We start from the raw sequence: 13,388 nt of genomic DNA, 5'->3' as shown, positions 1-13,388 counted from the left end.
GGCAAGATTTACTTATTTATTTGACAGATAGCACAAGCAGGGGGAGCAGCAGGCAAGAGAGAGAGAGAGAAGCAGGCTCCCCGATGAGCAAGCAGCCCCATGTGGGATTCGATTCTGGGATCATGACCTGAGCTGAAGGCAGACGCTTAACCAACTGAGCCACCCAGACACTGCAGGTCCCATCATTCCTGTCTACTTCTGCCCACTGTCTTCCAGCAGAGGCTTAGCTGTTTTTCATCTTACTTCATACCAGTTCTTATTCAAGCACAACCAAGAAGAAACAATGACCAAAAAGATTCTCCATAAATGAAACTGTATGTTTGCTTATGTGTTTGCATGTTTCCCTGTCTGCTTGCCCCAGGCCCTGCCATTGCAAGTGTGCTCATGTCTGTGGTGCTTGCTGTGCTGGGGGCCATGAGACCAGTTTGAATAATGCTGGCGCCTGCCCTCGGACAGCTCGCTGTGGCGTGATGGTGTGGGGGACACCAGCTGCCATGGAGATGCATCAGTTTTGCACTTATGCCAATCCAGCTGTAAACAGTTGGTCATGATGGGGAGAAAGGAGGAGGCAGGGAGAGAGTCACGCAATTATAACCCAGGAGATTGCACCATTGTCTACTCCGGGAAGGGAGCAGGAGATGGAAATCACGAAATCCCTTGATAACGCGCTTAATCTGAGTTTCCATGCTGCTCAAATTGTGTACGTCACTTTGGACTCTAAGAGATTTCTAAGTGTAGGGACACGTGGGTGGCTCAGTCGGTTTAGCGTCTGCCTTCGGCTCAGGGCACGATCCCAGGGTCTTGGGATCGAGTCCCACATTGGGCTCCTTACCCAGCAGGGTGCCTGCTTCTGCTCTGTCTGCTGTTCTCTCTGCTTGTGCTCACTCTCGGTCTCTCCCTCTCTCTCCGACAAACGAATAAAAACAATAAAAAAAAAAAGAGATTTCTAAGTGTAACATCGCAAGTAATTTTTGCCTTAGGTGCTGACTTCACACCGAGTCCCTGTGTGAACTGTGGGATAGAAACAAATACCTAGAACAAGCTACAGTGGGTGAGCACACAAGGTCTTTAAAGAAACACCTATGGAAGGGTTTAAAGCTCTTCCCCAGGGAACGTGGCCACTTCATTGTGTGCAACAATGGGAGCTTCCTAGTGGAGTTCTAAGACTTGGAAAAGAGAGCGCATGGCATGGTTTTGGGGGAAATGCAGGTAGTTTATTAGTGCTCAAACATGAATGTCTGGGATGGTGGAGGGAGGAGGGGCAAAGATGGGGGCAGGGAGGGGCTGGATTAGGCAGGTCTGGTTCAGGCAGGTCTGGTTCAGGCAGCTAAGGAATTTGAATTTCTTTTTTTTTTTTTTTTTAAAGATTTTTATTTATTTATTTGACAGAGAGAGATCACAAGTAGGCAGGCAGAGAGAGAGAGAGAGGGAAGCTGGCTCCCTGCTTTGCAGAGAGCCCGATGCGGGACTCAATCCCAGGACCCTGAGACCACGACCTGAGCTGAAGGCAGCGGCCTAACCCACTGAGCCACCCAGGCGCCCAGGAATTTGAATTTCTAATGGAGGGGACTGAGGGCTTTCTGATACATGGATACAGCTGAAGAATGAGCGGAGGAGCTCAGTGCAGCTGGCCTTTAGTGTATCAGGTGCAGCAAAGCAGAGGGGAGAAGCTGAGAGAGGAGATGCCATGCTTGTAAGAGAATTGCAGGAGTTTTTCCCTTGAGGAATTTTATCATGATCCTTACCTGGAGATTTTGCTTCCTGGTCTCCTTGAGCCACTTGTGCATGAAAGAAAGCAGCCTATTATTCAGAAGCACGTCAGCAGTCTACATAAATTTAGTAAGATCATCACCATATATAACACAGAACACCTGTACTTTGGATCTTCCATAGATAACTTCCTGTGGCCCAGTTCTTTCTACACATTTGTGTCGAGAAATTACAACCACACAGCATTGTTTTTGTTGTTGTTTATTTTTGGCGTGCAGATACACAGGATTGTTTAAAGGATTTTTATTGGGATTCTAGATTTTTTTTTTTTTTAATGCAGCTAGACCACAAGAAACTGAGTTCTTGGGTCTCCTGCTGGAAGTTAATTTTGAGTAAAACTTCAGTTGCCACAGTCAGCAGTTTCATCAAATGTTGCTCACTCTAAAAACAGCTCCTGCGTGAATCTTGGTATTTGATTTGCTACCGTCACTGGCCAGACGTTTCCTTTGTAACTAGATATCAGAAAGCCTTTCTGTTCTTTGAGTAACTGGCAGGGTTTTCTTAATATGAATCAGGAGATTGAGTGTGTCTCTTTTGATCTGGATGTAGGAAGCTCTGAACCAAAGCCATGGCCTTCTTTTAGAAGCTGAAAAAAATCTTATTTGTAGATCAGAGTTCTAATATATTTCCTATTTTAATCTTAGATTCTGTTTTAACTTCTCCTCCGGTCTCGGTTGTTTGTCATTTCTATTTTTCTACTTTATCGTATGTATCGTGTAAACCGCCTCATCCTGTGTGGCCCAAGTAACGGAGGAGTTGCCCTTACCCTCCTCCCCTACTCCTTACCTTTGCTATTTTGGGCAAAATCCCTCTGGTTGCAGGCCAGAGGGCAGGTGGGGTCACAGGCAGCTAAACGTCTACTTTCTTGGCCACTATGTTCCACTGGGTCGCAGAGCTTGAAACACGTGATTTAATATTTGCAACGGCCGCCCCATGAGTGTGATGAGAAGTGCAAGAAAAGTTTTCACTTCACCCACACACAGAGGGAAGAATTTACCTGCCCCCACTGTCTCATACTCTGATACTCTGATGAGGCCAGACGTAACTCTGGTTTATCTCACTGACTGTGGATCAGTGACGAGGCCTTGGACCAGCCTGCCGCACATTTGACTGCAAAGAATTGCTTTGGTACCCGACTGCTTTGTGCAAGGACGCTGCTGTTATTTTAGGGCTATATTTTCCCCACCTTTGGGCCTTATAGCCCTTTAAAAATAAATAAAACTTCTGGGCCAGTTAAGTGGTTATGCTTTTCCCGATAAGAAGCAAAAACAAAAGCAGGGATCGACAAACACGTAGATATTTGCCGTTTAGGAAACAGCTGAGAAACTGAGAGTTCCTCACCCTTCTTTCAGGCTGGTGTCCTTGTTTGCCTCCCGCTGCGGCTACGTGGCTCTCCGGGTGCTCCCAGACGGCCCGAGTTCGTCCCTCTCTTCACTCGTCCTTGTGGCGTTCTGGCCGTAGTTTCCCCATGTTCCTGCCTGTTGAACCCTCGCAGGCCCACCTACCGCCGCTGCATGGCATCACCTTCCTCAGGACCCTGATGATCCTCGTGTCTTTTGTTAGACTGGAAGCTCTTTCAGGGCAGGGCCCCGCTGTTCCTGGGTCTAGCTCACCGTCTTGCACACAGTGGCTGGTGGTTACTTAATCAACCACAGTCAGGTCAGTAATGGCTGTTTGCTCCTGGTGACCCATCGTGGGTGCCTGGCAGACTGCGTCTGGGCAGTGCTGTTCCTCGGTGTCCTGATGAAGCTGCTGGTCTGCAGGGCCTTGAGGATGCCTTCCCAGGGGCACCTGGGTGGCTCAGTCTGCTAAACGTGGGCCTTCAGCTCAGGTCATGATCCCCCGCATCGGGCTCCCTGCTCAGTGGGGAGCCTGCTTCTCCCTCTCCTTCCTGCTCACTCTCTTTTCTTGCTATCTCTTTCTCTCTCTCTCCACGCCTCCTCAAATAAATAAATAAAATCTTCAAAAAAACAAAACAAAACAAAACAAAAAAACACCTTCCCAGTCAGAGGCCGGCAGCCATGGCAACAAGTCACAGCAGCCTATGTCTTGGCCAGTTACAGCTGCCTTCTGAGCACTTTATTCCTGTTGCTTAAGTTGTTGTGATACCATTTTCTAGGATTTTAGGTTGAGGGGTTACAAGTAAATCTATTTCCATTGTGGGTTAAGCAGACCCTCCCCATTTATACTCAGAACACAGAAGCCAACAGCCAAACAACAGATTAGACTTTGAGACTCACACCTGTTCCATGGCAAGTGTCTGTCTATGTGCTTATTGATCTTTCCTTTTGGTTTTTCTTATCTGGGAAAACAGAAATATTTAATTGGTCCTGGCACACTTTGACCTGAAGTTAATTCAAATTAGAAATTCTCCATATGTTTGTATCTTTTTATTCAGTAACATCCACGTTACTAAAGTACCTACATTTTCATTTCTGGATTGTTACAGTGTTATATTCACATGTTGCCTTTTTGCTCAGGTTTGCTCATTTGTCCACCAGTCATCCATCAGAAACCCGTATGACTGGGAGATGCTCTCTGCCCTGTTATTCCTGGTCTCTTCCCCGTCCCCTTTTTCTTTTTTTTTTTTTTTTTTTTTTTCTTTTTTTTTTTTTTTAAAGATTTTTATTTATTTATTTGACAGAGAGAAATCACAAGTAGGCAGAGAGGCAGGCAGAGAGAGAGGAGGAAGCAGGCTCCCTGCTGAGCAGAAAGCCCGACATAGGGCTCGAACCCAGGACCTGGGATCATGACCCGAGCCGAAGGCAGCGGCCCAACCCACCGAGCCACCCAGGCGCCCCCCGTCCCCTTTTTCTTACTGGTCTCTGCACAACTCTACCCTTTGCACTCTCCTCCTCTTACCTACTGTGTAGTCTTTTTTTTTTTTTAAAGATTTTTATTTATTTATTTGACAGACAGAGATTACAAGCAGGCAGAGAGACAGTCAGAGAGAGGAGGAAGCAGGCTCCCCGCCGAGCAGAGAGCCCGATGCGGGGCTCGATCCCAGGACCCTGGGATCATGACCTGAGCTGAAGGCAGAGGCTTTAACCCACTGAGCCACCCAGGCGCCCCCCTACTGTGTAGTCTTTAGGCAATTTCTCCTGCTCCTATAGCTTCATCCACCACCTCTGGACATCTTAGTTCCAAAGCCATATCTGTAGCCACTCTTCTCTTTTGGACTTGGATCCTATATCCTTTTGCCCACTAGCAAAAGCACCAGGGGTATCTCAAATTCAAATTCAGCTTACCCAAGACATAATCTACTGTCTTCCTCTTACTGTTCCATACATTCTATTTCTGTATCCTCTGTCTTGTAGCCCAAGTCAGAAACCTCAAGATGGCTGAGGTGCGTTGGCTTCTCCAGGACTCAGAGATGGAACTTCGCATGCACAGAAGTGGAGTTTGCACACAAAGTGTGTGTAGGAGCTGTCTCCTCTCTACCCCACCCAGCCAAAAAAAGTAAAAGTGAAAAACCAGTATATTCATTAGGGCATTCATTCATGCTGAACCTGGAGGCAGCCTCAGGATCCTTCCTGACCCAGTGCCCTTGGCCACCATCACTCCTTACTGGTTTGGCGCATGAGGTGAAATCTGTCATTCAGCTCTGATGATGTTGTGCGTGTTTACAGCTACCTCTGTAGACCTCTGTACACAAACATTCACAGTCACAGGAGGGGAGCACTTTGCTTAGTGAGCAGACGGGAGCATTTATTTAGGCAGAGGAAAGAAGGGCTGGCAGGAAGGCCAGGAACGCTGGGAGGTGGAGGTCAAGAAGGAGTGGATGGATGAAAATGTGTGGTCTTCAGCATGTTCCTAGGATGCTATCCCTGACACGAGAGACTTCTGGAGAGTGTGTGGAGAACAAAAAGGCCTTGTGCTAATGTTACTGTTATTTCTCCTCTCTTCTGCTCTAGGTTACGTTACAGTGGATATTTTGGGGGTGTCACTGCCCTCAGCAGAGAGCAATTTTTCAAGGTGAATGGATTCTCTAACAACTACTGGGGATGGGGAGGCGAAGACGATGACCTCAGACTCAGGTGAACAACAGGGGCAGGTCCCCTTCACGGGGCTCTGCTATCACTGGTGGCTCTAGAAACCTACGTTTACAGAGAATTCCTATAGATGCCAGTCCGGGAGGCCATGAGGCCGCAGAATGGGGCGTAAAGATGGGGTAGGGGAGGGAGCCTGGCCCACATTGCTGTTTGCCACTGGCTGTTCAGAAATGATGGAGGGTCGTTTGTTTTTGGCTCCTGGGAGTGTTTAGGGGCCAGAAATGTTGATGGAGGTTTCTGGACTTGCTGATGGGTATTACTTCCTGGGACAGAGTCCAAGATTCTGCCAAACTGTAATTTGAGGAAAATGGCCAGAGAGCCTGTTGTAAGCCATGCTTTTCCCCACACCCAAGGGAATCCTGGCACAGTTTGCCATTTCCAGAGCAGAGAGTGCCAACAGCTTGTGAGGAGTGGCACCCCCAGGCTCAGGCCAAGATGTCCTTTTGTGCTTAGGCCTTAGCCAGCCCCATGCACTTGGACAAGCTGCTGGCCTCACCCTCAGATTTTCTTGGACTACTTTCTGCTCTGGGGGGCTCAAGGGAGCATGTCTGGCCTCTTCTCTTAGCTCACCCACCCCCTTGTCTTGGGTGTTGTGATTAGATAGTTATGGGTATCCCTAGCTCCCCAACTTAAGTATACAAGAGCCTGAGGCTAGTATCTTCAGACTTCTAATGAAAGGCCTTTAGGGCTGTTAGGAGACCCCCCTTTCTCCTACTGTTGCCTCATAGAAAGGAAATTTCTTAGCTGGGGTTCTGAACTAATAGATGTGTGACTGCCAGAAACTTTCCATAGCTTTAGTATGAAGAAACCATGGTTCCATGTTGGTCTTGTTTCCCTGACTAGGCTGAGAGCCTCTGGAATGTTTCTGGCAGGAGAAAATGGGTTTCCCTCACTAAAGGCTCTGTATGAATAGCCTTAGGGATGGGCAGCAGGACTTTATGGCCCAGCCCATTAGCAGCCTGTATGGCCTTGGCTTATGAAGTAGACAGAGGGCACCTGATGGGTTTTAGGGCAAGAGTAGCAAGGACTACAGACAGACAGTATCCACCATGTTCCCCAGATCCACTTCACTGTCCAGCTGGGATGCGTAATAGACTTTTGCACATTTCATGTAATTTCACTATCTTCTTGATCCTCCTCAGCTGCAAGGTAGAGGGGAGACCCCAGTTTTGCTTTCATTTGAGGAAAACATCCTGACCTCCAGAGTGGTTCTTGACTAATGTTATGAATAAACACCAATGATTTGAACCTAAAAGTTGGCTAAGATTTATTTACTAAACATGAATTTACTCACCCAGACAACAGGCACCAGCCTTCTTTGCACTTCTGTATCACATTACTGTTTGCAAACCGTGTTCCGTGGAGACTGTTTGATTTGGGCCTGTCATAACACCCCTATAACACCATTCCCGTTTACAGAGAAGCAGTTGAGACCCGGAATCATGAACTGACTTACCCAGATTGTAAAAAACAAATTCTAGATTTATACCTGCGTTTGTTGGCTTATAAGCCTGGGACCTTAAATGGTCATTACTTTCTTTGCTAAAAAAGGAAACACTAAGTAAATTGGGCATCCAGAGAGACTGGATTCTCCTATTTATTATGATGTTTTAAAAAATTAGAATGAGTACTTCTCAGGTGTTTTGGAAAATGACAAACTATAAATTGACACATCTCCTTTGTATCCCAGTAGTAAATGTTAAATGTGATTCTTAATGGACTTTACTGCCTGAGGCCCAAAATCATAAGAAGTCTTTTTTTTTTTTTTAAATCCTAGTGATCAAGCTCTGTGTGACTGTGTGTGTGTGTGTGTGTGTGTGTGTGTGCATATGTGTAAATTTTATAAATGATTTTTGTTAAGTGCCTGGTGATAGATAAGTAGGATAGACTTAAAAAAAAATTTCTGCTATTCTTCTAGGGTTGAGCTTCATAGAATGAAAATAATCCGGCCAATGCCTGAAGTGGGTAAATATACCATGATCTTCCACACTAGAGACAGAGGAAATGAGGTGAACATAGAACGGTAAGTCCTGCATTCACATGCCTGTCAGGCACCTGGTTAGTGTCTTTTGTCGATAAGGACTCTGTTGAATTCGATCAGATGAGTGCATTTATTTTGTTCAGAGCTTTTTACTAAGGTTATTTCGAACAGACACAAAAGTGGCGGGAATGGTATATTGAACCTTCGCATACCACATACTTAGCTTCAATAGTCACCAACTCATGTTATCTCTTCCTTTTCCGACCTTCTCCTCCCCCACTAGATTTTTAAAAGCAAATCAAATATCACAGCATTTTATGTGTAAATACTTCGGTGTACATCCTTCAGTATAAGAAGTCTTAAAGAAAGAACCACTGTAGCATTATCATACCTAAAATAAGATTAACAATACTTCCTCAAGATCATCAAATACCCAGTTAGTGTTTGGATTTCCCTGATTATCCCATAAAAATTTTTCCCCCTTTCAGATCAGGATCTAGACAAGGTCCACACAGTGCATTTGGATCATCTCTCTGAAATCTCTTAATCTGCAGATTACCTCTCCCCTACTTTTTTGCCCTTGCATTTTATTTGTTGAACAAACCAGGTCATTTGTCAGGTGGAATTTGCTACCTTGTGGATCTTGTGAATGGCATCCCAGCAGTAAGACTTCATATGTGCCTCTGACTTCTACATTCCCTTGTAGACTGCGAATTAGATCCTGGAGACTTGAATGGAATTCAGTACTATTTCGGGGCAAGAACACTTCACCAGTGGTGCCACGTAGCTCCTCTTGTATCACCACAGGAAGATGGAATGCCTGGTCAGGTCTTTGTGATACTAGCATTGATCTCTGGGTTTAAGAGTTGTCAGCCCCATCTAGGTTCCCCATTGGCACCCAATGATCTTAGCAGCCGTTGGTGCTTATTGCATAAACTTATTATTTAATTAGGATTGCAAAATTCTGATATTCTATCATGCCTTCTGCAATGATTAGATAGATTTTTCTGCAAAGAAGGACTTCCCTTCTTCATCTGTTTGACTACACCAGGGTATGGTTTTCACAGAAAAGGCAGAATGAAGGGGAAGAATCAGTACTGATTTTTTAGTTTTCAAAATGATGAGTTGCTCTTCCCAGCATCCTTCAGGATGTAGTTAATATTCTTTTCAATGCCTGGTTTGTCTCATCTTTGGCGAGTGGCATCTTTTTTGAGCTGACTCTTCGATCCTTTGACATAAACACACTAGTTTTGAGAGCTCCCTTGCCTGTACTCCTGTGTGATGAGCTGTTCTAGGCTTATCCTATACTTCTCACGCTCCAGGAATTGGCCCTTTTACCAAAGAATCCTGGCAGATAAGCCATTTCTTTTTGGGACAATACTTGAAGAATCTACAGTTCTTTGTTCTGATTTTTAACTCTAAATTTTAAAACTATAAAGTGCTTTTAGCCCTTTTGTTGGAATCTACATTTTAAAACAGTATTAAAATATCATAGGGCTTTGTTAGAGTTTATATTTTAAAACAATATTAAAAAGGTTCTTAGCCCCCCTTTTTTAGAATCTGTGACTTTAACAAAACTTCCGTTTTCCATGTGTCTTTCTAGTATTTGTCCATAGGGGTGCATTTTTTTCTTTTAAATTAAAAAAATAATAATTATTATGGAATAGATCTGAAAGAATACTTAAAATTGTTTGGAAAGTGTGAAGATTCTTGATGTAATGAGCAGTGTAGTGTCCTTCACCCAATTTATTTTTTTAAAATATTTTTATTTATTTATTTGACAGAGAGATAGAGAGTACAAGTAGGCAGAGCATCAGGCAAAGGGAGAAAGAGAAGCAGGCTCTCTGCTGAGCAGGGAGCCTGATGGAGGACTCAATCCTAGGACCCTGAGATCATGACCTGAACCAAAGGCAGACGCTTAACCGACTGAACCACCCAGGCGTGACCACCACCCCCAACCCAATATATGTTTGTTACCCGTGTAACCTCCCCAATCCCATTTCCTCCTCCTACCGCAAAAGGTCATATTTTCCTGAATTTTTGTGATAAATACTTGTGACAATGATAATTACTTCTGCTGTTTCTTTGTTGTTGTTGTTTTCCCATAGGTGTATATCCCTCTACAAAAGATTGTTTAGTTTTTTATGTTTTCCAATTTTATATACGTGGAATCATACTGCATTAGTTTTCTCTGACCCTGCTGAGTTCAACACTGTGTTTCTGATCTCCGACCACATTGATACTGTAACCGGAATGTATTGCTTTTCTTTTTTTTAAAGATTTTATTTATTTATTTATTTATTTATTTGACAGACAGAGATCACAAGTAGGCAGAGAGGCAGGCAGGGGGGTGGGGGGAAGCAGGCTCCCTGCCGAGCAGAGAGCCCGATGTGGGGCTCGATCCCAGGAGTCTGGGATCATGACCTGAGCTGAAGGCAGAGGCTTTAACCCACTGAGCCACCCAGGCGCCCCAGGGAATGTATTGCTTTTCATCCAGAATTCCCGGAGACTAATTCAGTTCACCTCCTGCTCCACTCCCAGCTCCCGGGGGCTTCAGCCATGCAATTGCTGCTGCTCTGCGAAATGCAGCCTGCTACTTTGCATGTCTCTGCATCTTGCACAGGGTGGTGTTCCTGCCTGCATGTCCTTTCCCTCACCTTTCTCCTCTTCTAAGCCTCGGTCATATGTCCTTTCTGTGCACCCGTCCCTAGACTCCCTCATGAAGTCAGGTGCCGCTTCATTCATCATCCTCTGCATATATTCTAACTTTGTTAGAGACTCTTGGGAAAGCTGTGTACCCTCCTGCCTACAGACAACAACATGGGAGGATTCCTGGATACCCTGAAGCTTAGCAGAGGGCCTCTTAGCAGTGGCTGGCATGTGTCACGTTTGTCAGTGTTACCTGTGTGTCCTCTGTCCTGTAGACTGGGTGCATGGGTCCCTAGGGTCTTAACATGGGATCTGACACACGACCATACAGTTATCATTGGGGTCCGTTACTTTAGATGGGGAAAATGAACTTTTTGCAGTAGGAAATGGAGCAGGTGCAATAATTTACAAAGATGATTTTGTCAATTTGGGAGCAAGGCAAAAAGCAATGGAAATACATGTTAAATTCTTGCATTACCATTTACATTGTTCTTTTTATCTTTAGGATGAAGCTCTTACATCAGGTATCACGAGTCTGGAGAACAGATGGGTTGACTAGTTGTATTTACAAATTACTCTCTGTGGATTATAATCCTTTGTATACCAACATCACAGTGGATTTCTGGTCTGGTGCATGACCCTGGATCTTCTGGTGACGTTTGGAAGAACTGGATATTTTATTGCAATAATTTTGGACTAGAGACTTTCCCTAGTAGCACACATTAAGAACTGGTCACAGCTAATGACTGAGCTGAATTTTTCCTTTTTATATCTTCTTAGCAGAGTTCCAAGTAACAGGGACTATAGAACAGTTGTAAGAAGACAGCTTTCTTGGTTGGTTTGCTCCTGGGGGTTATTAAAGACTGTAATACCCATACGTGAAGGGCTGAGTCTGCAAAGATTGCTCAAAGGATACCATGAAGGCTACTTGAAAACTTGGACTGAAGGAAATTTAAGTTTGAAGTGATCCGTGATGGGATCAGAAAAGCCCACAGGAAATAGGATTGCTGAGTGGTCCAGAGAACTGGAATTGTTCTCATCTGAGGTAGAAAGGTACGAAGTCTATCTGTTTACTCATATATCCTGCATGGTCCTCTGAGAAGAGTTGGGTCCCAGGTGAGAAGAAGGCCCCAGAAGAGAGGAGAAAGGTGAAGAATCAAGATGCTGTGAACTTGGGCACAAATGGCGCGGGAGGCCAGTGTCAGAGGAGTGGCCGCCGCTGCTGCTGGTCTGTGGCGAGCGTCCCCTGCCCACATATGCCTCCCAGGAATCGCCCAGCAGGACATACGTTATTTACTACTTTTTAAAGTATTTTTGTAAAATGATTTTGTACATGCGGGATACGAATTAGCAGTTTACAAATCACCTATTGACTAGTCATAGATCGAAAATACCTCTGTAGTAAAATATGAAAAAAAGCTGTGGATGCCCCATCTTGGTTTTTTACTGTCGTTTGAGGCCCATAGACGTGTTCGTTTCAGTATCCTTAATCCTCAGCGGTTTAGAAACACACAAATTGGACTGACACCCTCCTCCCACCCCACTCCCTCTCTTCTTTATCTTTCTGTCCCTTTCTCCTGCTCTTCCTGTGTGCAGCCCTTTTGTATAACCAGGTCCAGGCCCGTGGCGGGTGCGTCTGCATCTCATTTCCTGGGCCACATCACGCTTTTATCCTCCTCATCCTCTTCTGCCTGCTCCTTTCCTGGTCATCGATGCCAGCTGCAGCAGGCCTGGCCTCCAGAGGCCACACCTGGTTGGGTATAGGATAGGAAGGGGCGGAGGCCAGGGCTCGGAAGCCTTTGATTTTGGGGGAAGATGGGGCCATGGCGCTGACTGGGGCTGTGGCAGTGATTTGGGAGAGAAGCTGCCAGTACTGCTGAGCTTCCTGGAGTGGGGGGCAGGGACATGGGAGGATCATCTCAGGAAGGTAATAGGAGGTGGGTACTGGAATACAGAAATATTCAGAGGTGGATACTCAGATACAGAACTAATATTGTGTTTGCATGGGTGAACAGACACATAAATAACGTAGATGTGGACGTTCTTCAGCAAGCACTGTGGCTCTGTGCCCCAGGCTCTCCCGATCCATCATTACAATATGACACTTTAATTGTTCAACTTGAACATGAATGAGTGCCAACCGATGAGTGTAAGTGATGTCCTTCCCGAACAAGGCCAGGGAAGGGAAGGAGGGCTGGGGCTCCCAAGAAAGGCAGCGGTCGCCTCCCAAGTGGGGAAGGAGAATTTGAAAGGAAAATACATTTTATAGACCAGGACAGGTTTACCTAGGGCTGTCCTGGTTTACCTTTAACTCAGAAAGGACAAGTAAAAGCTGTTTTTGTTTTTTTTTTTCAATTAGCAAAGAAATAATGTTGGTTTTCCATCATTTTCCCCCATGTTCTTTTCTCTCTTTTCTGCAGAATCTTGAGCATTCTGCCCCAAATTCTCTTAATTACAATCATATACCAACTGAACTGTTGTGATTGCCAACAGCCCATGCCAGGGATCCCCAGTTCGGAGCGGTGGGTCCCTCGTCATTGTTGACAGGGTAAAGGAAGAGAATATACTGTGTGAAAGGAATTGGAGGATCCGTATTTGAGAATTCAGTTTCTTAGTAAATGGAAACAAAATACAGCTCCTATCATGTGGAAATTCTCTGCGTGTTTTCAGCTACTAACAGGCATCTGTGTATTTTGGGAAATATTTTAGAAACCACTGCTCCATGCCAATTACTGTTTTCAGGTTATTCTTTTTTAAGAGTTCATTTTTTTTATTAGACAGCATGAGAGAGAGCAAGAGAGAGTGCATTAGTGGGAGGAGGGACAGAGGGAGAGGGAGAAGCAGACTCCACGTTGAGCAGGAAGCCTGATGCAGGACTCAATCCCAGGACCCTGAGACCATGACCTGAGTGGAAGGCAGATGTTTAACTGACTGAG

At 45.1% G+C, this 13,388-nt stretch overlaps 1 protein-coding gene across 2 annotated transcripts in view; it reads left to right on the top strand.

The window, feature by feature from the left end:
- The window catches only part of B4GALT4 (beta-1,4-galactosyltransferase 4), a 29,805-nt gene extending 17,943 nt beyond the window's left edge, over nt 1-11,862 (top strand). The window contains exons 5-7 of one of the 2 annotated variants that reach the window (XR_007126589.1): nt 5,685-5,745; nt 7,741-7,845; nt 10,958-11,000. Coding sequence is in view for 1 of the 2 variants with exons in the window: in XM_047725656.1 (XP_047581612.1) it covers nt 5,685-5,807; nt 7,741-7,845; nt 10,958-11,090 (361 nt within the window). In the remaining variant the exon portion in view is untranslated. Of the gene's footprint in view, nt 1-5,684; nt 5,808-7,740; nt 7,846-10,957 lie in introns of both variants that reach the window. The other variant, XM_047725656.1, reaches the window with a different exon arrangement.
- Nucleotides 11,863-13,388: the final 1,526 nt, after the last annotated feature.

This window comes from Lutra lutra, chromosome 1, assembly GCF_902655055.1.
Source record: "Lutra lutra chromosome 1, mLutLut1.2, whole genome shotgun sequence".
NCBI classification, from domain to species: Eukaryota; Metazoa; Chordata; class Mammalia; order Carnivora; family Mustelidae; genus Lutra; species Lutra lutra.
Note: the sequence above shows the minus strand (reverse complement) of the source record. Positions and strands in the feature narration are given on the sequence as shown.